A 25,443-nucleotide genomic window follows, 5' to 3' on the forward strand; every position below is an offset into this window, starting at 1 on the left:
TGGCTGCTATTTTTGGAGTGTCTCTGTTCATTCAGCTGCATATATTAGTGGTCTGGGAAAAGATCCATTTCCTGTTGTAGACTGGCATGCATAAAGAGAATCCTAGTTTATGCATATACACTACTAATTATTTTCTTTGACTAATCAGATGTTCTGTTGTTCATTTTCATATGGCTTTCCTATTTCTTTACCATTGCAAAAGTTTTGTGATAAAGGGTTTTTTTTTTTTTTTTTTTTGAGAGCACAATGGGAAAATTGTATGTTACAGTCTCTTTCACAGAGCAGAATTTTAGATTTAGCAACAAATTACAGTTGGATCGACTGGTTTAAATCATCAGAACTTCGTGGTTTAAGTATAACAAAAATTTTCCTTTCCAGGAAATGGCTGATTTTCTTGATCTAATAAAACAGTTGTTTAATTTTTGATGTTTGAAGAGCTTACACTGAACTCCAAAATACATATTCATATTGCTCCATCAATATGGATTGTCCTATTTTCAGTGCTTTAACTAGAATACTTGAATTATTTTTTACCCCTGTGTGTTGCAATTTTTTTCATAATGTATGCCATCTGCTTCAACCTTTTAAAATGCTTTTTGAAAGGCAAGAAGGACAGAACATCAATTCTAGAATGGTTTGAATTTCAGGCTTGAATGTTTGTACCTAAGCAGGGCTATTGCAGGTTGCTTCCACCTCCTTAAGAAAGCTGCAGTTACCAAGAACATATGTGCTGATTGCCTCTCCACATCCCTTCCTCTTCCTACTAAGATATGCCATTTGATTAGTGCCTCTTTTGGTACAACAGGAAGTCATGTTCATGGCATACCCTGCGCATGAGAAAGCGGGCGGAAAAGGAAAGCAGTGGCAAAACTGAAGCCAATGGCCTACGTAAATCCAAGGATATTCTGGGCAACAAAGTCTCTGTTAAAGTGAGTAAGGCCATCAGAAGCCATGGGCTGCCTCCTGCTTCTCATCCTCACTCCCCCTGCAACATCCTTTCTAAGGACAGGGGGTGACATCTGGCTTTTACTTTTATTTTTCCCCCTTTGGCTTTATTTTTAATTTGTTTTACTTTTTGGTAGTCGTAGCCATTTTGGCTGAACTTTGCATGCAAGATACAACACAGTTTTTCCCTCCTCACCACTGGGCATCCAGACTGTAAGTAAACAGTGTGCATGTGTGAGTGTGTGTGACGTTTAACACTACATCCCAAATGTATGTGCTGTTAAAATCTACCCAGAGGTGGACAAAACTTTCCTTTGAATGCAACAAGCACACCTTCTAAACAAGAAAAAACCTTAGCCACTTTCCAACTATTGATGGACCACAGGTGATCTCTGACAAAAGTTTCCATGAATAGCAGTGTGCCTTGAGAATATATTCTGAGGCAACGTAGCACAAGCAGCCTGTTCATAAAATCAGAATTGTTGGTCAAATAATTACTGGGGCTACTTTGTCCTTCTCCATCTATAGCTATACTACAAGTTTAATGATGTTTTGCGTTTTAAAAATACTGACTTAATTCTCATGTCCCTCACAGAACCACAAGGCCCAAAGAAGCCATGTCAGAGAGAGGGTTTCATGTGATGTAACTGAACTAAAACACAGAATATCACAACCTATGCTTTCTTCATTTTTGAAGGAGTTGGGGGTGAGGAAGAAAATTTGCATCTTATTCCTGCCTACCCATCTCTTGTTTTAGGAGTCCACACTTACAGTGCAGTTTTCACTACTCTGGTACTTCCTGGGACCCTCTCCTAGAATTGTGTTTCCTATATAGGAACATGTCAAATAGCTTCCAGTTACCAGGCCCCTTCAAAAAAAGAGATGAGTTGAATCCAACCCCTCCGTTCCTTTTTCATGGTGTACCCCATTGAATGGGCCATTTGGTTGGGGGGAAAGTGGGTGGGGAGATTGATGGAGATGTCACTCCCTTGAGTGCCATCTGTTTCAATTAAACTCTCTGATTGAAACCAGAACTTTAAGCTTTTCATCTGGTAAACCTCAAAACCACCATAAGAAGTAGAGCATTGATCCTGTTCTTAGAGCTGGAATGTTGTAACAGACTAGCTTGCCCAGGAGCATCCAGTGAGTCTATGGCTGAGCATTTGGGCTCAACCCAATTTGGTGGCTTTTTCCTAGTAGGTATTATTCCTGGCCAAGGGAGAAGAGTCATAAGTCTCCTGATGAGATAAAATTTCCCATACAACATGATTTTAATAACCCCCATACAATTAGACATAGAACCTCATGTTCAGCTTTTAAAATATAGAAACATCAAAATTATTAGACATGATCAAATAGGAGCTTTGTATGTGTCCAATAAATGAGTATATTAATTTGACACCTTTGGGCAGGGTGTACATTTTTTAACACTATAATGAGATCTGTTGGGAAAAATCCCACAAAACCATAGCTTTTCCTTCTTTTCTACCCAAATCTTAAAAGCAAATGTGTTAACAACAAAGTGACCAAACATTCAGTATGTACAACAAATCATTTCAGAACTTACTGTAGGTAGGTTCATGGAACTTTTCAATCCTGGCTTGGTACACAGGCTGGAAGCTTCTCTGCAAGGATTATTTCTTACTCAAGGTCACCAACAAACTATCTCATGCAGGCTGAAAATGTTAAAAGAATGAACATCCACCTCATTCACCTTAACTACCGTTATAGCATGGGACCAAGAGGGCTGCCCCCAACCACCCTGACATGTGACAAGGCAGCCTGGTCTTTTAGCTATTCCGGGTGCACAGTATTACATGGGATGACTAGCTACACTAACCTTAACGATGACCTCGGTTGACGGACCCTGTGAGTATTCCTAGTACATGCTTTGCTAATCCTTGAATTAGTGCCTGACTACCATAGTAGTCAACTACTGGCCCTGATGTCAGGGCCGTTTCATGGTGCAGAGGAGAAGACAAAGGGGGGCCAGGCAAGGAACCACTGGAATGAGCCACAGTAGCTTTTTAGAAGTAGCACACCGTGAGATTGCAGTTCAATTGCCTGTTACCTGTCTGCCAGGCTAGGTAAACAGATACTCCGTAGCGGCCGTGCACTGACAGGGAATGCTGCTGCTTGCCTATATCGAGGTCTATACAGAAGAGCCTTTGTTGAGGGCCGTGGGGCAGGCAGGGTGAGCGGAATCAACCGGCACGTTGCCTGTGCAAGCGCTGTGCGCACGTTCTTGCAGCGGAAGCGGTTCACCGTTTGTTCTTTGTCCATCCATGTGTGTGAGCTTTATATGGCAATGCCGGTTTCCGTATGTCTTTTCTTACCTCTGCTCACTCACCCTACTTGCTGTAAAGGAAAATAAAACTCCTATACCTTCCATAGTTGGGTAGGAGGCAGCTTCCTTCACTGCCTGGACAGCTGCACCTGTGCAACTAGTGAAGGCAGAGTGGTGTTTTCCTCACCACCTGGGCAGCGTAACAACTAGAGAAGCGGCAAGTGTAAGGGCCCAGCAAAGATGCCTTGCTTCACTGTGGAACTCTGTACTTACAAAATGTAAAACGATGTAAAGGAGGACCTATTTTTAACTGTGAAATATAATACATCATTAACATTCTTCACTATAATATTTCTGTACTGCATAGGAGTCGTGATCTTAAACCACATTCCTGATGTAATACATGATATCCCTGTTTAGGATTTATGGTGAGGTGAAGGGGTAGCGGAAGACATTTTTCACCCTCTCCCATAACACTCGAACCCAGAGTCATCCCATGAGACTGACTGGTGGGAGGTTTAGGACAGAGAACAGGAAGTACTTTTTCAAACGTATAGTTAAACTATGGAACTTGCTGCCATGGGAAGTGGCGATGGCCACCAACTTGGATGGCTTTAAAAGGAGTGTGGACAGATCCATGAGGGAGGCGGCTATCACAGGCTACTAGCCTTCCTAGGGCAGGGGAGGGCAGAGGGAGCCTCTGCTGGATTTAAGGTGCCCTGTGGCATCCTCGGCCTCCTCGTGAGCAGTAAAAATTGGCGGCTGAAGTGCTCTGTGGGGTGGGAGAAGCACTTCCTGTGCCGTCTGTAGGATGCCTGCAGTCTGCCAGTTTGGAGGCTTAGGGACAGCTACGTACGTTGGAATGCACTGCCCATAATACAAAATATAAAAGTAGAACTATGTATTCAACTCCGTATTGTAATACCATGCTCATTCTTTTGCAGAGGATGCATTCTGGAAAAGTGTGCTTAGTTCTTCATTTATATTTCTTTGAAATACTAATTTAAAAATTGTACATCTCAAAAGATATTATGTAGTTCACTCTGTTCATCTTTTTCTTTGTATTCTCATTTGCAGTGTCCAAGAGCACAAAATTAAAGAGGTACTCCTATCTAAAGGGGAAAAAAAATGTAGCTACAAGGTTTTATTCCTTTTAGGAAGCAGTTCCATGCATGTTTATAAAGGAAAAAGTCTAATTCTTGGCTGAGAAATGCTGCGAATTTTAGAACATTTTTCACCTCTAAGTATAGATAGGATTGCACCCTTAACCTCTTTATTTTAAAAATACATATTTTGTACCATCAATGTTATTGCTGGCTATGATAAAAGATTTTGATACAGCTATATGGCTTTTAAGATCACAGATTACTTTTGATACTTGCCTGGTACAGAAATATTATAATGAAAAATATTAATATACCTGTTCCCAGAGACTGGGTCACTTACTAGTTGGTTGGCTTCTAATGGATTTTTAAAAACTTAATTCTGGGAAAACAAGCACTAAAATTGCTTTGCAATTTTAAATGTAACTATTAAGAGAATTCTGCTTAAGTGTAGCATTTATTTTTCTGGGAGCACCTAGTGATCATAATCTGTAGCTGCTTAAAGCAGCTGTGACTAAACACACTATACATATTTTTATTCCCATTCCTATATTATTATTTATTATTATTATTAATAATAATAATAATTATACTATACAGTATAATTAGTTTTCTTTATCCTATCATCTCAAGATAAAATTCTTTGGGGCACAGTCTTATGCATGTTTCAATAGGAAAGAATCCTACAATGCCCCAACTCAACTGCTTAACCAGTTTTCTACTTGCTTACAATGTCCAGGAGGAGGCTATGTCAGTCTTTTATAGCAAAGATAACACATATTTGGAAAGCCCTATTAATGGTATAGAAAGCACGCTTTCCTCATTCCATTTTCCTCTGTGTTCCACTTATGTCCCATGTCCACTTGGCGCATCTGATGAAGTAGACTGTAATCCGTGAAATCGAATGGCATTATTATAGAGTCTAAGGTGCACCAAGATTCTGTTGTTCCTCTTTTTAGAGACGTTTTCTTGGCTCTCGCTGTCTGATCACCAGTGTCAATGCAAACATGCCTCCCACCCTGTCCTAACCAAGCCATTATTTTTCAATCAAGAGCTGCAGTGCATCGCTCCTCTGCTTCCCACGCCCACACTCAAGCAAGCCCTGTAGCGCAAGCCCCAGCGATCCACACGCTTCCGCTCGCAGAGCAGCCCTGCAGCGTGATGCAAAGGGACCGTGCGTGTCACCTCGCACTCCCTGGAGGAAAAGGCAGGATACAGATAACGTAACCAAGCAAATACACAGGTCATGTAACCCCCTACCCAGCGCCTGGAGGTCACCTACAGAGTCGCCGCGCATGTGTGCACACTGGCAATCCTCCACCTCCCGGGGGGGGGGGGGTCGTGCTGAACTGCACCTGCGTGGGGTGTGCATCCGCCCCACAGTCCCCCAAGGCGGTCCGTCTTGGCAGGACTGGCCCAGTGAGTGGTGGAAGGGTGTCCTGGAATGCCATGGCGAGTGTGCTACCTTCTGCTCTGCTTCCATGCTTCTCTGAATTGGGGCCAAGGAGTGCCAATGCCAGAACCCAAGAAATGCCCTTGGGATTGTTAAGGTGGGTGCTCACTCAGCATTCTGCATTTGCACACCTCAAATTTCATTTATATTCAAGCTGTTTGGCATTTTGAACTGGGTCGTGCATGAGTCTGTATGCTGGAGTGTGGAAGAGCTGAAATTCTAAAATACTGCACCCCAAGGAGACTGAGTGCAGCGCTGGACTCTCGACTCTGCTGAAATTCTCCTTCTGGAGGGAGGGAGGGAGGGAGGGAGGGAGTGGGAGCGGGCTGGAGCTGCCGACTGCAGCGGAGTGGGCAGATTCTCTTTGGGCATGATATTGCTGTGTGGGCTCAAAGGGCCTTGCCAAACTGGGGAGCTGGTAAAGCAGAGGTAGCACTCCATCCTGCTGCTTCCATCAATGCATTTGATTTTAGTCTTAATTTTGAGACTGCAACCCTTTTTGTTTCTGCCAAAAGTCTTTCGCTTGCCTCCTGGTGGCTTTCTGTTAGAAGCATTTTAGTTGCCAGCGTGCATTTCTGCCTTGCACTCAACCGCTTTGCTGTTTTGTGCCTTTAATCTGATTGTAACTCTGTTCTCTTTTCTCCATGCTGCCAAAAAGGAGACAAACAGTTCAGAGGAGTCAGAATGCGATGACCTTGACCCCAACACTAGCATGGAGGTAGACGCTGACCCTTTCTCCCCTCTCCATACTGCAACCCAATGCTACTTTCCCCAGCTGATTGTGTGCCTGTTTTTAAATAGTTTCTGTAAAACTCTGTCTGTACTCGGAGCGATCTCTACTGTTAGGCAAATGGAGATGACAGCCTAACAGTAGATTAGGCTTTGCCAGCAGATCCTGGGCGCTCAGATGAACACTGGCTTAATTTGACGTAACCCTGCCTTTTTGCTGTCATTGGTGCTTTACGCTTGAGGTGCCAAATTGTCTTTGGCTAGTGCGGAATTTACAGGAAGTTGCACTTTTTATGAAAATAATCTAAACACAGAAACCTCTATTCTGTGCTAACAAGCAACTATGCATGATGCCTCGTGCTATTTTATATGTAGCCCCCAACTGGAAGTAGTTGCTTTCGGGAGCCAGAGTGTCCTAAATAATTTATTCATACGAAGGAGACCAATAGTAGGTCAGGATCTTTCACAGACAATATTCACTAGCACCCAGGACTGTGCTGGGGAAATACAACTGCCGACAAAAAAAAGAGTAACAAGCACCCATCTATTATTCCAAAACCCAATCAAGTTAAAAGGGAGAATTATCAAAGTCTCCTTATGAAACTTTCCACTGAACCATGGGCAGGCCCATGCACATTTCGCGGTGGTAGAATCATCAAGTTGGGACCCTTGAGACTCGCTGCGGTCTCCTGTAGGCAATTATACACGCTGGGGAACTGTTGCTCTCTGGGCAATGGCTGGAGCCGGTCCTGATCAGCTCTTTGCAGGAATGTGCCTTGGACGGGCGCCATCCCTGGTTCACTCCACCGTCCACGGTGTTCCTAGTAGCTATTCCCGTATTTGTTCAACTATGGATCCTGCTGGTCGGAAAGCTTGGAAACCATCATAGGTTTCTATTATATAAATACATGCCTAGTAATTATCTGTGAGAAATTACATTTTGAGTAATATTAGCAGCTGTCCATAAGTCTCCTTATTTGGAACAACTGATGTGCATTTCTAGGGTACATTTAGTGCGTAATAAAAGCACAACACGTTTTAGCAAAATAAACTTCTTGCAGAGAAATAACCTCTTGCAAAGGCAAATCTGATACACAACAAGGAGGTAAATTCCTACCTCCCCATTTCCTTACTGTATTTGATTTTGGCTAAGCAACTGTGCTCTGATCACAGTACTCACTGTGCCTTCTGGCTGCAGTTTATTTTCAAATCGTTTTATTGGAATATCCAGTGTTGCTATTGTTGGCCCCGTTCTTTGTTTACATGAATGTGAGAACGATGGACCAAGGGAAAGAGCCTGGAAGAAGATGAAATGCATTAATGACTCAAGCACAAGGCGTTAGGCCAAGACTTGCAGCAAGCGCTGCATTCTCCTGGCCCAGCAGCAGTGCGTCCTCTGCTATTTTGCCCAGGGAGGTCGTGGGCTCTGCCACACGCGGGGCGTTCAGGATGCAACTGGACAGCCATCTGAGAGGGATGCTTGAACTTGGGAGTCCTACATTGAGCAGGAGCTTGGCACCGATGGCCCTCTGGCCACCCAACTCTGCTGTTCCACAAAGTGCTTCCCCACATATTTGCTACATCACCTTGCAAAAAAGCAGGCTGCTGTATCCTGGTGATGGCCACTCACAGTTCACCTCTCGACAAGGGTGGCTTTATTGTAGCAGATGTTTGCTTTCTGCTCCCTGTCTTGTCCCAGAAGTGCATTGTTGGCTCCTCAAAGGGTCCTAGCACTGTTTAAATGTTTAAATGTCCACAAGATGCCCCTACCTTGCTCAGTAACTTTCCGCCTTGCACTCAGGACCACCTTCTGAGCCAGGACCACCTCTTGGGATCTGCCCAGATCCCATCCCTCTGCAGCCTTCCTGCTTTGAGGATTAGCACAAGGCCACAGCCTTTCTCCACTCTTCCCCTCACACCACCACCTCGGGAAAGGGGCACAGGACTGCTGGCTGGCTATCAGGCACCTCCTGGTTGGCTCCAAGGAAGGATGCTCCAGTCCCTACATCTTTGTGTGGAGGCCAGGCGAAATAGCTTGCTCACAGCACTTCCCTTGCTAAACCTGAATAGATGCCCTTTGCTGGACATGAAAGATTTGCATTAAGCAGGGGGCCAGGCAGGGCGGGGAATGCATACAGAAACTGTTTTCCAGGCCGCAACAGGTTCTCGTGGTGAACTGGCATGCACACCACCCTGCACAGTGCTGAGGTGAATTCTCTTCCTCCTCTGCCCAAAATCAGAATTCTGTGGAAATTTGCCTTGCTTGGCGAATTGCTACAAAGAACCAACTTGCCATTTTACTGCCTAGATATTATGGAAAGTCCCCATGAGGGATCTGGATGAATGCAGGCAATCCTGTCATTGCACTAAGTGTAGAAAGAGTAACTTTGCTCCCACCACACAGTTAGTTGGACAGACGGACGGACGGACAGCTTATATGCTGCCCCCTTCGCTTAAGCCTCGGGGTGGCTTACAGTTGATTGCTAACGTTCCAGCAGTGCTGAAGCCAGGGCTCTCTCTACCATGCTAATGGATCTGGTCCATTAAAGGCAGGGGGGCCTTGATCCTGCCTCCATCCCAGCCATAGCCCGCTGAAGCTGGAGTACTAACATCTGTTGGCAGGAGGAATGTCTGCACATGTCCCTCTTAGTGCAGCTTGCTTCACCATCGTTCCAGTTCTGGTTCATCGATGGCCAACGCGCTACACAGTATGTGTTGCCAAATTTACATCAGAGAAGGCTCCTGTGAGGAAGAGAGCAGGAAGGAATGAGTTGGAGGGAAGGTGCCGTCAGTTCTAAGGGAGTCTTCTAGTTGCCACCAAGGTCCTGCCCAAGTGCTGCCGAGCTTCTCCCTGCTAGTGCCTAACCCTGATGCATGGCCAGGACGGGTAGGTGCGTGCTAGAACTTGCTCCGACTGGAATTCTAGGTACTGAAGCAGCTTGTAAGGACATCTCCCAATCCGGATTCGAGCTCTGTGCTGGTTTCTTAACCTTGAAGTACTCCATCAGCTGCTATTGGCCCCGAAGGAGCACTTCGGGGTAAGCTGCAATCTGCATGACAAATAACACTTGGGAGTGATTTGGGCAGGAAACTGGCACAGGACCCTGATTTTCCTTCCAAATAAAAGTGGCGGTGTTCGGCCTACTTTAACAGATCAATAACCAAAGGTGTAATTAAGCTCATGCTGGTCTACATGTGCTACCAAAGGAGACAGTAGAATTACTACAGAGTTGTTTCAGCCAGGTGGGAGATACCACCCCTGTATGATTTGGCTTCCCTGGGTCAAAGCAGAACACCTTTCCCTGCCAAATCAACGACTAGCTGCTAGTCACTAGCACAGTGAGGACAGGATCTACCCTCACTCTTTTCCGGATGACCCCATTTTCTAGCTGCGGGAAAGTTTCTTAGCTGCCACAGGGAGCATGTGTCCTCCTCGTGGATGCCGAGATTCCAGCCTGGGCCAGATCCTGCATTCCATCTGGCCTTCCCCAAGTGCTATTCCCCCTTTCCCCGACTGTTGAACATTTGGTGGTTTCCTGGCTTCTGTACAGTTTGTTTTCCAATCTACAGGTCTGACATTCCTCTCCTACGCTTTCAATATTTAACAATAAGACCTTTAAGCTAAAATAGGCTGCTATTCTTGGCCTGATCCCTTTTGACTTTGGCCTCATCTCCCAATGGAATGTAGCCTGGGAGCTTCTTTGAGGTGGAATTGGGCCCCTGGGCTGAAAGAGGGCCAGCACTTCGCTCGAGCTACTTCCACGGTGGTTCAGCCCATTTTGCTGTCTTACCCTACAGTGTGTGTCTGCACAGGTGCCTCTCCCTCCTTCCCATTTTCTTCATGCAAACTTCCAGTTGGAGCTTCTGACTTTGGCAGAATAATGAAATGCATAATGCATTCTGGTTCCTTGAAGCAGCCTTCTTTTTTGCAGCATTTAAAAGTTCGATTTAAAGGGTGCTGCCTTAATGGCCTGAAATACTAAGTTTACTAATACCAATGCATTCCTCTGAAACCTGTAGGACTTGCTGTAGCAGGAAATAATAAACCTCTTTCCATTTTGATGTTTGCGTGCTTCAGCCTGAAGAGTTGATATGACATAGCCCTAAGGGACAGCGACGGCACTAAACAGCGATGCGGGCGAGCTGTTAAATGTGTAACCCCCAGAGAGTTAAGGTTTCTGTGTGCTTTGGGCTATATGCTGCTTCTGAAGAATGTTACCAAAAGTATGTGTAAGATTTACAGCTTAGCCTCACTGCCTTAAATCAGAAATTGTCGTCTACTATGATACATTGCACTTTTCTAACTGCAGAGGGGTATCAATTCAGTTTGTTTGCATGGCCATATGGAAACACAGTGCAGAGTGGTTAGGGCTGCTAATTTATCCTGAGAAATGCTCCAAATTTTTAATAGCTACTAGACAACTACAGTATAATCATTGTAGCACCCCATCACCAAAATTTGAATTGGAGAAAGCTTGCAGAAGTGCCTCAAACTCCTGTGGTAAATATTAAGTCCCTGAAGTGCCACCTGTACTTCCTTCAGCAATCATACCCTGACAACAAAGCAGAAAAGCGCTGACTGGACTTCCTGGGAAAACTAGTATCATTATCCAACGAAATATTTTTGGGTCTGAGTAACTGCAAAGTGGTTTAACATTGATCTGCGAATTTGGTACAGAGCTGCCCTCTACTGTCCAAGCGAGGTGTTACTCCATTTACAGAAACAAGCCTGTCATCAGTATGCTAGGGCTTAAATGCACATTGAGACATGTGCAAAAACAATAATGACAGCAACACCAATTTAACTCCCAGGTAAGTGTGTGTAAGATTGCGGCCCAAATTTGCTCTTGCCAGAAACCTGCACTCAAGTTTCATTGCCACCACCTCTAAGTTTAGCATAGCTGGAGGGCACAAGGGCAGGGGAACCCTGTCTAGGTCGAGTGCTGTGCCCAAGTGGGCTTGGTCTGTGGGCTTAATGAACCATTATCTGTCAAGAATTCCTTGTCTGTCCCCCGCAAGCAGTCATGGCCATTTTGATTACACTGGAAGGGGAGGGTATGAATCTTCATCAAGAGCAACGCAACGTGCTTGGAGGTGGGCGCTCTGTGCAGTATTCCACTGTCGATTTTATTAAGCATGAATGCCGTGCCTTGGATAGAAGGACTGAGGCATTAGCACCCCCAGACCAAGCAGCTGGGCGTCCACTGTTGGGAAGGTGCACTTGCTTGGAGCCAGCACTCAAGGAAGTCCACAGGCTAGGCTGGTTCCCCCAGTGGTTTCCTATCCACACAACTAGAGGGCCAAGGGTCATTGCTGCAAACACGTTTTTCATTCAATGGTTAGTTCATTTAATGCTAGCTACCGAAGTATCCAAATCACATGACTAATGCTCAAACCTTTTCATCCCATTCCTGAAGTGCTAGTTTTTGCCTGTAAGTCATCAGGTCCTAATAATTGTGTGTACTACCCTAACGAGTAGGGCTGGACTTCTGGGCAGCCTAGTCTCGCATCCATTATGGCCTCTGCTCCTGCTGCTCGTTGGGCAGCTCTCAACCTGAAGTGGGGAAAATGTCCTCAAGAAAGGCAGCGCCTTTTTCATGCAGTGCCTCTCAACTTTTGGAATGTCTTCCTAAAGCTCCAGACCTGCTGATGGTGCTATATGAGAATATGCCTTCATTGCCATGGTCCAAGGGGGTTTTGAAAGGGTTTGGGCAAGTTCACAGAGGCTCTTGGCCCTGTGGTTCAAAGCAGAATTCTATGGTCAGAAAGACGCCATCCGCTTCTCACCGTGTTCCTGATCACCTCAGGCACCTTGCTGGCTGCTGCTCCAGAATGACTACTCAGCTCTTGGCTCTTGGACAGGACAATTCAGCAGGGCAATCCTTCCGTTTCTCAGGGCCACCCAATGCTAAATGTGTATGTGCTAAGATTAACTCTGTGAACTGGGCATTTTCCTGCCAGTCATGCCGATTGCTCAAGAAGCAGCCTGCTGCTTGGTGGACTTGTGGACGGAGAAGATTGTGGTGAGCACATGGAAGTAAGGCTGTCACTCATATAGTCACCAGTGGACCTTGCCCTGGGATGTGTGTGCAGGTCGACTCACGTTTTGTCCCAATAATCCTCTTGACAGTCCTCATGGGCTGGAGTACCCTGCACATCCGGAATGTGGAAATAAGTCCTGGAGACCTGCTCTAACTTAGAATGTACCTTTAGTTCCTAAAATCCTTAGATCAAGTTTCTTATACTTTGTTGAACTTAATTCCTCCTTTCATTGAGTAATTAAACAAGAATTCTATTTCTTTTGTATATATATATTTTCAGATCATCAACCCAAACTTCATCCAGGAAGGTAAGTGTGAGGTGGTTCCCATCACACAGAAAACAAAACAGGGTTTAATTACATGTGGCCAAACTGCTCCTGGGGAATTTTGCCTGTGTAATCAGCTAGGAAGGGCATGCATGATGCCAACTACATACAGACTGCGACCCCAAGGAATCTGATGCTGAGCCAATTTGGAGCCACACTCAGATGTGATCTGATAAAATGAGGGCAGAGGAAGATGCATGAGCAATTGTGTTTGTCCACAAATGGTAAACATTACTTTGGAGTTAATTTTGAATCAGAGTCATTTTCTTCTCTTTTCAATTTGGCTTGTTCAAGTTTAAGTTGCTTTTGCTTTATTTTCAACAAAATGAATTTGACTGTAATCACTCTAACTTGGTGGTTTTCAGACTGTTTTCTGGGAAGCCTTTCTTCCAGTCCCCCCCTCGGGTTTTATGTTCTCTCGCTGAAGCACCCTTTGCACATCGGTACCCATTTTCCCTGCCATGCTCCAAACCTCATGTAGGACCGACTCTTCATGCATGGTGCTTGAGCCTCAACAGGCATGGCTGGCTGCTGCTGTAACTGCACAGTTGCTTCAGAATATGTCTCCTGGCTCTTCGCAAGGCACCGAAGTTGCAGGGTGACTCAGGGCTTCCCCCATGACACCCATCTGCTCACTGTAGAAGATTTGAAAGCCACTGCTCTCAGCAATTGGCTCTAAAATATTGTACATCAACTATTAGTAATCTCTTAGGGAACTTTCAATTAATATGTATGAGTGCATACATAAAATATCAAATTCACAGACCATGAATAAAATACTAAATGGACACTCCTGAATGCTGACATTCAAATTCACAAATGTCAATTATACACATTATGATTACACAAATTGGTAATATCCAGTCAGGGCAATCATAATTCAAACATGCAGCATAAAATACAGCATACATGCTTAGTGAAATTTGATGGATGTGTAGTACGAACAATATATGTACATGCACTTTTTCCCTGGAGTGGCTGATAGTGAGGATCTCCTCATTGTAACCTCTGTGAGAACTACCAGACCTCCACTCTGTGACTATCCCCACTTCCACAAGTTCACTGTTGTCTTCTCTCTTCCCCCTTTCTGAGAACTTCCCTCACAAGTGGGATGAAAGAGCTGCATATTTCATTTCTATCTTTGCAAGGTCAAATCGTAGGAAGAGGGTTCTTGCTGAAATTTTGTCACTGTGAAGGACCTTAACCCAGTAGCTCTGAAAGGCAGAGCTTCCTGCTCCTTCATGGTAGTCTCTGTTTCTCTGTTGGTCTCAAAATATAATACAAGCTAATGTATTTTATTTATCATGGGCTGTTGGTTGGGGGATCCCCGTTGTACAAGAAAGAAACTTAAATTTGTCAGATGACATTATACAAGTCAAGCCTATTTGCACCTGCCTCCTCAGCATTCTATAATTCAGGTTTTCACATAATTTGAATACTATTTCAACAGGAAGAGGTCCCCCAAGAGATTATAAAATATAGATACGAATAAATAATAAAAATAATATCAAAAGGGAAAGCTATGGAGACATTTTCAAGCATTTTGTCAGCAACCATCAGACTTGCCCAGGTAGGTTCAGTTTCCCAAATAACCTGAGTGCAGATCATGTGCTTCTGCAAAGGAGTCTGATGTTACCGCTTGACAGGAGGTATCAGGGGTTACTTTCATACCCCCCCTTCCTAAGCGCAGTGTGGTAGGTGCAGCACAGGCATCTTGCAGCACAGCTGGTACCCTCAGCGTGAAGCCTTCCGTCCTTGGTAAATGTGGTGTCTCATTCTCTGTGGCCTGTGCTCCAGTTGCTCCAGAGTTTCTCGTGCCGTTGGTGGACATAACGTGCCTGCTTGGTGATACTGTTGTGCTACAGTGCAAAGTCTGTGGGCGGCCAAAGCCAACCCTAACCTGGAAAGGACCTGATCAAAACATCATTGACAACGACAGCAGCACGCCCGTGTATACTATTGCTTACTGGTACGTTCCTCTGCACTTCCACACTGTGATGCTACCAAAGGAGTCATTTCTGTCCGATAAAGTGTTTCAGAAGCTGCTGAGGGTCGTCGTTGGGTCTCTTTGAGCAAACACATCAGGTGATCTAGTTCAAGACACCAAAACTGCCAGCTGGTCTCATTCTTCAGTGCCCCAACACCCCCTAAATGAGTAAACTGGAATGTGGGCAAGATTGCCAGACTGAATGCTGCTACGTGTGTGTTTTGTTTCTGTTTCTGTTTTTAAAGCCTTGTTTTAAAAAGATTTGGTCAAATTTTTGGAAGCTCAGAAAAGAATGAGCAGGGTGATCACTCTGGAACTCACATTCCAGGGCTAGGCAAGTGATGTTGTGGTGCCACCGCCTATGCTGCCTCCCAAGATTGAGTGTATCTAACAAGGAACTCTTAAACAGGCATTTAGATCTTAAAAAGTTTAAGCCCCAGGACCTGTTTTTGGAACCTGTTCCCCTGTGAGCAAAATGACCATAATGCAGCTTCCCAAAGCACAACTGGATAATCAGTACAGAAAGTCAACATGACCAGTGGTACCACCATCCTTTCAAAGATCCAGAAGAATTAACAGGGTCACACCTGCTTTTTTACCTTGTCCAAAAGAACAAACTGGAAATGATCTATACTTAAGGAGACGCTTTCTTTAGGAGAGCAGGGAAGTAATCCCTGTATATGGGAGAGTTTAATGATTAAACTTTAATCAGCTCCCTGATTGCATGGGCCAGAGTCCTGTTCGGCTAGATATAACAACCCATAAGGGGAAGCAATCCAGAACACATGTGATAGGCCCAACCTTTCATCAAAACCTTGCTGCAGCGTCAGGAAGAAATAACTGGAATGATCTAAGCAATTGCACCTATCTGATAAGATGGTCCAGGGACACTTTAGAGATTGCTACTATATTCAAAGAGGAGTCAAAATCAGAATGGATCTAAGGGATTATGTCCTCAACATACTCGGAAAACCTGCCACAAGGTACAAACAAGTCCATCACAGTATTGTTCCTTGCAGTCCCCATTTTGCATCTCCATGCATCTTCAAATGCATGGCTGCAAGTCTTTCCTAAAAGCAAATCAAGGGAAGTAATCCCGGGAACGCCCCTTGGCTGCTCAAAGAGAACTGTTGGTGTTCCCTGTGGGACATCCCTGTTCACCTTAAGTTGGATGCTCTTGGCACGGCATCACTCTGAAGCATTTGTGCCAGCCTTCCCCAACCTAGTGCCCTCCAGATTCTTTGGATTTCAATTTCCATCAGCCACAGCCAACATGGTCACTAGTTAGGAATTCTGGGAGCTGTAGTCTAAAACATCTAGAGGGCACCAGGTTAAGAAAGGTTGGTTCATGCTCGGTCCAAGAAGGACAAGCATGGCCAGCACCATGAAGCCTGCTGGGAATCACCCCAGCATTAGAAAGAAGCAGGAGGCCACAGGGATGGTGCTAGAGATGGACCAGGCAGACCATTTCCCATCCAGGCCAAATGACCATATGTTCCTTCAAAAGTTGCTTCTAGCCCATTTTCACAGGAGTCTGGGAGGTGGGAAATCTGCACAAAAATTTGGTCACAGGTTACACATTGTTTATTATAAGATATGCATTTTAATATACATTTTGGTAAATACACTTGTACATGCATTTTGGGTTTTTTTAACTGTATCACAAAATTTGGAGAAGTATAAGATCAGAAAATGCTTGTGTTCTGCACTGTGCTTTAGTTCAGGAGGTGCAAATCATGTTGGTTCACTTCTGAATAGAGACTTATTGGGTATCTCTAGCAAGGATACCTAATAAATAGCGGGCTACCTGGAAGGTGCACAACAGTCCCATTCATAAGAGCATCAGCAGCATTAGTCAGGTTAGCATCCATCTGCAACATGGCATCCAAGATGGATGTTCGCATCCAAGATGGATGTCTTCCTCTCCTTGTAAGCAACCAGGACTCAGAACATTGAGTACAAGGGCAGCTCATGTCTGCTTTTTCACCGCTTTTTATTTTCTGTTTACGACTGGAAAAGAAGCCAGGGAAAATGCATAGCAGATATTCAGATTACAGTATTGTTCTTCCCACTCTCTAGCGAGTCAGGAGAAGTCACCCTGAAGATCTGTAATGTGATGCCTCAAGACAGCGGGATCTACACTTGCGTGGCAACAAATGAACTCGGGACAGCATCCACTTCGGCTACAATCAAAGTGCAAGGTACTGGCTTGCTCCCTGGCTTAGACTTCGACTGTAAGACAAGATGCATGATTTACAAAGGTTTTCATGTCAAAGCTCCAATTTTCCTCACAGAAATTGTAGGTTTAGTTCCAGACCACAGCAATAAAGTAGATATTGCAATAAATAGAGTCACGCAAATTATTTTGGTTTCCCAGTGAATATAAATGTTATGTTTATACTATACTGTGATCTATTAAGTATACAATAGCATTATATCTATAAAAACTACATACCTTAATTTAAAATATTTTATTGCTAAAGAAATGCTAATAATCATCTGTCAAAATCTTTTCGCTGGTGGAGGATCTTGTCTTGATGTTGATGGCTCTTGACTGATCAGGGTGGTGGTTGCTGAAAGCTGGGGTGGCTTTGGCAATTTCTTAAAATTAGACAAAAAATAAATTTGCCACACTGATTCACTCTTCCTTTCATGAAAGATTTCTCTGTAGCATCTGATGCTGTTTGATAGCATTTTATCCACAATAGAACTTCTTTCAAAATTGGAGTCAATCCTCTCAAACCATGCTATTACTTTACAAACTAAGCTTATCTAATATTCTCAGTCCTTTGTTGTCATTTCAACAATCTTCACAACATCTTCACCAGGAATAGATTCCATCTCAAGGAACCACTTTCTTTGCTCATCCATAGGAAGCAGCTGCTCATCCATTATTTCCACCATATCTCCAATTACTTCCTCCAACTGAAGTCTTGAACTCCTCAGTCGTCCATGAGGGCTGAAATCAACTTTTTCCAAACTCATGTTAATGTTGATATTTTGACCTCTTTCCATGAACCACAAATGGCATCTAGAATGGTGAATCCTTTCCAGGTGGTTTTCAATTTCCTTTGCCCAGATCCATCAAAGAAATCACTGTCTATGGCAACTATAGCCTTACAAAAGGCATTTCTTAACTATTAAGACTTGATGGTCAAAAATTCCTCCTTGATCCATGGGCCGCAGAACGGATGTTGTGTTAGCAGGCATGAAAACAGCATTAATTTCATTGTACATCTCCAGCCGAGCTCGAGTGACCAGGTGCACTGTCAATGAGCAGCAAGATTTTGAAAGGAATCTTCTTTTCTGAAGTGGTCTCAACCGTGGGCTTAAAATATTCGGTAAACCATGCCATAAACAGCTGTGCTGTCATCCAGGCTTTGTCGTTCCATTTATAGAGCACAGGCAGAGTAGTTTTAGCATAATTCTTAAGGACCTAGGATTTTTGGGGTGGTGAACAAGTATTGGCTTCAATTTAAAGTCATCAGCTGCATTAGCCCCTAACGAGAGGGTCAGCTTGTCCTCTGAAGCTTTAAAGACTGGCATTGACTTCTCCTCTCTAGCTATGAAAGTCCTAAATGGCCTCTTCTCCAAATACAAGGCTGTTTCATCGACACTGAAAGCCTGTTGCTTACTGTAGCCACCTTCATTATTTACCTTAGCTAGATCTTCCAGATAGCTTGCTGCCACTGCTGCGTAAGTGCTTGGTGCTTCACCTTGCACCATGTTATGGAGACCCTTTCCTTAAACCTCATGAACCAACCACGGCTAGCTTCATACTTTTCTTCTGTAGCTTCCTAACCTCTCTCAGCCTTCATGGGATTGAAAAGAGTTAGGGCATTGCTCTGAGTTAGGCCTTGGCTTAAGGAAATGCTGAGGCTGGTTTGATCTTCTGTCCAAACCACTAAAACATTCTCCATATCAGCAAAAGGCTGTTTCGCTTTCTTATCACTGTTGTGCTCATTGGAGTAGTGCTTTTAATACTGAATTGTCTGTGAACTCCACCCCTGCCATTGAGCACCAGGCATACATTCTATAAAGCTCAAAAGGAAAACCAGAACAGATAAGGAGCCCCTCTGACATGAGGAGTCACCAGCCTCCCTTGAGTTCGTTCTCCTCATTGAGCCTCTGGACACACCAGATGAGGCTCAAATGGCACACCAGATGCTAGTAGCCCTGCAAGGGATCAGCTTGTGGACACCCCACCCCCGCTTCCTCTCACTGCACATAATACAGCTAATTTGCTATGTCCGAGTGGCCCTGAGCAAACCCAGATGGTAGAAAGCCTCTCTTTCATGTGCTTGGAAATGGGAAAAGCTGTAACAGCAGTAACACTTCTAATTCTCTCCTCATTTTTCTCTCTTTCCACCCACCCTCCGCTCCCCTCTTGCCCCACACACACAGGTGTCCCCGCAGCCCCAAATCGCCCTATAGCTCAGGAAAGAAGCTGCACCTCAGTGATTCTACGCTGGCTGCCTCCGTCCAGCACAGGGAATTGCACTATTTCAGGTTACACTGTGGAGTACAGAGAAGAAGGTATGAGCGCTGCAGGGCTTTTCTGATGGCTTTCCTTCTGGCTATCACCAATGATGCTGTCGCAGCAAAGATGGCTGGATGCGTCCTGGGAGATCCTGAGAGGATGCAGAGCGGCAGCCACACCCAGGACTTCTGCTCTCCCTGTCCCCTTTCCACTTGCCACTCAAAGCAGGACAAGTTGCATTAGCCATTCTTTATACATATTTCTAAGCCATGGTTAAACCACAGCAGCCATCTAGGAGGGCTACAGAGAAAATAATAAAACTCTGAAACCTCATTAAAGTGATCTATAAAGACAGCATGAAATTTAAGTGCAGTTCAGCAATCCGTGCAACAAGTATTCTAGAAAATGTTTTAGTGGTACATGTCATTAGAATTATCCTTCTGCTTGTTTAAACTATTCAGATGATTCCAGGGTCCTTAGAGAAATGAATAGGTACAGTAATTATTTGATGAATTATGCCACTACAGCTGCACTCGTGGCAGGGTGTAATAAACAGACTGTACCATTTCAGACTGCATGTGAAGAAGCAGATCTGCAGCAATCCACTTCCTATAGGTTAGAAAAATGGGTAGTCCTCTTCTTGCCATGTGCTTTTCTACTTGCGAGGTCTTTCCATGTAAAGAAGCATTATGTAAAGAACTAACACTTCTTACTGGCAGTCAGCCTACCATCTCATTTCATGGCATGTTCCAATCAGGCCAAAGAAGATGAAAAGGCTATTGTTTTTTCTCACCAGACAGAACTTCTAAAAGAATGGGCAAGTTCTTTGATGCTTACATGCAATCAGAGCCAAATTACCACCCGATCCTAAGATATGGTTTGGGGGTGAGGAAGGTCATCCGAACATGATGCCTGTGTTCCCTGAGTCACATTTAAATTTCAATTCTCCCTCTCTCCCCCCCCCCCCCCATAAAACATAGGCTCCCAGATCTGGCAACAATCCATTGCCTCGACTTTGGACACCTACCTCGTCATTGAAGATCTCACACCTGGCTGCCAGTATCAGTTTCGGGTCAGCGCCAGCAATCCCTGGGGAATTAGCTTGCCCAGTGAGGCCTCTGAGTTTGTGAAACTGCCAGAATATGGTGAGCACATGACGGGAGGGGAAAGTTTGCTGAAGCAACATGTTGAAATTGGTAGGTTTGAGGTCAACCTCAACCGCCAAGAACCCTGTGAGAATAAGCTTCTTCCCCTTGTCCTTTTGTTGTTATAAATAGAGCCCTGAAGACAAGGAAATGCACCTCACTTCTTTCCTAACACATGCAAATGCATTTAATTCAGAGTCAGGAGGGGTACAGCTCATAGTTACATCAGGTGTGTTGCATGTGAAGCCTGCGGGTTCCACCTCTGTAATTTGCATTTTGAAGGCTCTCGGCAGCAGGCCTTCAATAGTCCTCTGCCTGCTAACCTTTTTCCCAGTCAGGGTCAACCAAACTGGCATAGATGGCTCACCAGTCTGAACTGGCATAATGCAGCCACTTATATAATTATTGTAAAATTACAGGCCACGTTTGTTTTTATTACTGAAGTAGTAATTCCATCCATGACTTAGAGCAAGCTAGGTAATTTTTCAAATGCACTGCACAGATATTCTGAGAACAGAGGGTTCAGCCAGCCATGCAGTGTAAGAGAAACATGACATACAATTACAGCATTGGGCTGAATGTCATCAAGTTATCAGAGCCTTGGAAGGGCTGCTGGGCCCCCCTGTAACGCTGAGCTGGGCCAGTGCACAGAATGGCTTGCGGTGCCGTCGTTCTAGGGGCCTTCCGTGCCTGTGAAACGAGGCAACCGTCTGCTGAAACTTTGCATTATGTGCTTATAGTCCCTTTGGAAAGTCCACCAATACACCCACATGTAAAAGGATATTATTTGGTCTGCAGAGTGATTGGCGGGCTCTTTGATGGAACAGGATGGCTGATTTATTTTATTTAATGCATTACTCTCCCACATTGCTTCCATCATTCAGCTGGAGGCTGCCCAGGAAGAACTTCCATCCAAGCACTCAGCAAGCTCAGACTTGCTTAGCAGCGACAGAGTTGCTGCATGAGTTATTTTCCAGCCCACTCCAGTCCTATCCTTGCATCATTCAGTTCAGCGGCACACAGCGGCCCTTTCTGGCATCACTGCCAAGACCTGAAGTCCTGCGCCCCAGCAGTGTTGTCATGAGGCATTTTGCCTCATCCTCCATATTTATTTGCTAACGCAACAAGATGATCTCACAAGCCACTGGGCCAAAGTGGAAGCATTCAAAAATGGAAAAGGTTACTCAATTGGTGGAGAAAGCACACAAGTATTTAGTCTACCTGTAACGTTTAAGCTTCTCTCTCTCAAGCCATCTCCTTTTAATACAATGTGACGCCATGACTATGTTTTGTATTACAACTCTGTTTCCTGTCCCCTCCGGTTGCACAAAGACTCTGCAGCAGATGGAGCCACCGTTAGCTGGAAAGAGAACTTTGATTTTGCCTACACTGAGCTGAATGAGATTGGAAGGTACAACCAGTTATTTTGCAAAAATACAAGCCATATATAGTGAATGTTCTCTTTAGAAAAACTTTAGAGGGCTTTTTACATCCTTGTTGCTACCTTCAGGTAGGGATAGGCAACCTGGTACCTTTCCGATGCTTTGGAGTATGACTTCCAGAAGGCCCATTCAATAGGATCAAAGGTCAAGGGCTGTGGAAGCTGCAGTTCAAAGTATCTGGAGGACACCACACTGCCTAGCCGTGCCTTGGTGGCCTGTCCGGAGGGGTGATGCTTGCCCTCGTTTGTCAGAGGGGCTGTGGCTCAGAGCCTCACGCAAGCCTGTGCATCACTCTGGTTCCCATTCCTTCTCTACTCTTCCTCTGACAACTCAGTTTTAGCATGCGGTATGGGAACTGGCAGCACTGAAAAACACTGCAGCTGGGGTTGGTGCAGTAATACAGACGTTCTCTGTGCACCGAAGTTTCACCATGATCCTACAAATCCTGTCCCAGGTTGACGAGTGCGAGGTCATTCATCCTTGCTTGTAATCACGGTTCCTAACCTGCCCCCTTGCCATTGGGTGTCTTATCCACTGGGCTTGTAATGCCACCTTCACACTCTCAGGCTTGAGTGGCCCTTCTGTGCATCACTCCTGTGCAGTCCTCTCTTGACTGAGAGTGTGGTGGCTTCATTAGGGAACGTCGTGCACAGCCCATGTGAACACGTCTGGGGGGATTTTTCTTTTTCTTTTACCTCTGTGGTTCTTCGGTCATTCTACTTTGTTTGGTATTACTTGCTGCTTAGCTCTCATGATCGAGTGACTGTCTGACAGGCACGTGGTCCTCTGGGCTCCTTTCTGTGAGTGCATCCATTGTAGAAGTGAAGCCACCTCCATCATGCGTTGTGCCTTTTCTGCCTGGAAAGCAGGTAGAATGGGGACGCCTGTCCACATTGTCAGGCTTTTACCAAACAGGCCGGAGCTTTTACCAGCTGGCTGTGAGCTGTGAGTGTTCTCTGAAGGGTGGGAGGCTGTGGAGGAGCCTTAAGAGGCTAGTTTACTCTTCTCCCAACCCTGCTAAGGGTGGATCTAAATTGCCACAGGCTGTACAAGTGTCATGGCTGGAATCTCCCCACATTCCAGTGCAGATGTTGAGGCAAACTGGCTCTCCAAGCAGACAAGACTCACCCAGCCCAGTGTGGTCCTTGGCACTTTTCCTGACAAGGCAAGCCCACAGAAAAGGTCAGATCTTCCAGATCATCAGCTACACCTTCTTCTGAAATGATGCAGAAGAAAAACAAAGACTCTGGAAATGTGGCAGCACTCATACAGCACTGACTGTGGTCAGCGGCTTCTATTGTAGTTCCTGCTCTTCCATTAGGCTACAATCCCCAGTAACAATTGGCTGTATTGGTCCCAAGATAAGACCTGATTCCAATGCCAGGTGGTAAAATTGGGGGTGCTGCTCTGGGCAAACCACAGACATTATCCACTAAGCCCTTCAAGCCTCTGGCAATGTAGATCTTTGTGTCCTTCTTGGAAGATGGCATTTTGGTTGGTTACATGGGGAACTATGTGCCTTGTGTGTATATCTCCCTTATCTCACGTAGCTCTCTTTCTTAATGTCAGTTTCTTTCCCAAACTGGTGTTGTATTTCTGTCTGAATCAAATCATTCTTCCAGCTTTCCTTTCCTTACCACCTATGCTACTTAAGCTGAGCCTTCACGCTCTTGATGCTTGTCTTTTATAAGCTGAGGACTGAGTTTGCCCACGATCCCATTAGTTTGTCTATTAGGGCAACATGACTCCTGATGTCATCATACTTCACTTTATGAGTCTTCAGGGCAGTCCCGCTAACACATCAGCTCTGACTTTCTCCAACTTTCTGCCCCATTCCAAGCCCATTCTATGTCATTCAAAGTCAATGCTTGTTCAGCACCATTCGCTAGATGTTCAGGCCACGTCTGACGGCACAGTCCTCTCTTCCACACAAAGGCCATGAAGGAAAAAGACAGGTTACTTACCTATAACTGTAGTTCTCTGAGTGGTTACCCCACACAGTCCATCCACCATCCCCTCTTCAGTGCCATACTCAACTTCAGTATGGGTACTGAAGTTCTCTTTTAGTTTTAGGCAAATGTCATTCTCAAGGAGCTGAGAGAACACGTGAGAACCCACTGGGACAACCTCGGTGGACGGTGGTGCAGTATTCCCACCAACATTTCTCAGCAACTGACGTTTCCTAAAATGGGGATCCACGCAGATGCAGGCCTCTTTTTGTGATTTTGTGATCACTTGACAAAATACAAATCAGCAGCCTGCCTATTTTAACCCTGTTAGAAATAAGCCTTAGGACCAAAATATTTTATATATTTTAAGTGGAGAGCTAGTTTTGAAGTTCAGACTCAATGAGCTTTCCTTTACCAAGGGACAACCATGTGGCATTATTCTTACGCATGCTTGTTCACCTCTGCATTTGCCTGCACACACAGTAAAGAGCACTGAAAAGTCCCTGGGGCAGGAGTAGCTGCATGCAGGGCGAGCTGCAGTCAAGAGTTTACCCTTCTCGCCCTCTGTGTCCCTTGGCTCTGCATGCCATTTCCTGCCATTAGAGGGCACACCACAAGGACGTAAGCCAAGCCCTGCTGGATGAGACCACGGGGCCATTTGATGCAGCAGTCTCTGCACGAGCAGCCAATCAGCCGTCCACAAGAAAGGCATGACTACAGCAGGACCCTCCTGCCCATGTTCCCCCACGCCTGGTGTATCTCAGGGCTAGTAGCTACTGGTAGCCTTATCCGCCATGAATTTTAAAGCCCTTTGTAAAGCCAGCCAAATGAGCGGCCACCGCTGCATCTTTTGAAGTGAATTCCATAGTTTAACTATGCACTATGTGAAGGAGCATTTTATTTGTCCTGACTCTCCCACTTCTCATCTTCCTGGATTGACCCCAGCTCTAATATTCTAAGAGAGGAAGAGAACTGTCTCCCCATTCACCTTCTCCATACAGTGCACACTTTTGTACATCTGTACCAAGACTCCTCCTATTTGCCTTTTTTTCCAAGCCAGCTGCTGTAAGCTTTCCTCATAGGGGAGTTGCTCCAAATCTCGATCCTTTCAGTTGCCCTTTCTTATCATCATGAAGTTATAGATGAAGGTCCTGGAGATGGAGGGGGGAGCTGGAGATGGATGTGGGCAAGTAAACAATATCCATAAGAAAGAAAATAACTCTGACAAAATCTGGATGCAGCAGTTTCTGCTCAGAATAAGGTGCTGTTCGGTAAATTAGAGGGAATGATGTGTAACCCTTAGGAAACACAGCTGTATGCATGGGATGTGATTGGGACAAAACTTTACTGAACCATCTTCTCTCCTTTTCTCTGCTCATCCTGGCTTGCTCTGCAGCCAATCAAACCTTCCTGCATATATCTGTTTCTGTATGTGTCATATGTACATAAATAGCCTACAAAGTTAAAAGGGAATTTTATTTCTGTCCATGATCAGCTTTTTATTTAAACTGTTATTTTTTAGGTTTCTTAATTTAAAAAGAATGAATGAGAAAGCT

At 44.9% G+C, this 25,443-nt stretch overlaps 1 protein-coding gene across 1 annotated transcript in view; it reads left to right on the forward strand.

Moving 5' to 3' along the window:
- The window catches only part of KALRN (kalirin RhoGEF kinase), a 599,751-nt gene that overhangs the window by 567,074 nt on the left and 7,234 nt on the right, over positions 1 to 25,443 (forward strand). Inside the window, exons 49-56 of the mRNA XM_044438481.1 lie at positions 806 to 929; positions 6,447 to 6,506; positions 12,839 to 12,866; positions 14,682 to 14,853; positions 16,951 to 17,072; positions 19,276 to 19,407; positions 20,332 to 20,496; positions 21,829 to 21,907. Of these exons, the coding sequence (XP_044294416.1) occupies positions 806 to 929; positions 6,447 to 6,506; positions 12,839 to 12,866; positions 14,682 to 14,853; positions 16,951 to 17,072; positions 19,276 to 19,407; positions 20,332 to 20,496; positions 21,829 to 21,907 (882 nt within the window). The remainder of the gene's footprint in view (positions 1 to 805; positions 930 to 6,446; positions 6,507 to 12,838; positions 12,867 to 14,681; positions 14,854 to 16,950; positions 17,073 to 19,275; positions 19,408 to 20,331; positions 20,497 to 21,828; positions 21,908 to 25,443) is intronic.

Source organism: Varanus komodoensis, unplaced genomic scaffold (assembly GCF_004798865.1).
Source record: "Varanus komodoensis strain SLA01 unplaced genomic scaffold, ASM479886v1 scaffold32, whole genome shotgun sequence".
Classification (NCBI taxonomy): domain Eukaryota; kingdom Metazoa; phylum Chordata; class Lepidosauria; order Squamata; family Varanidae; genus Varanus; species Varanus komodoensis.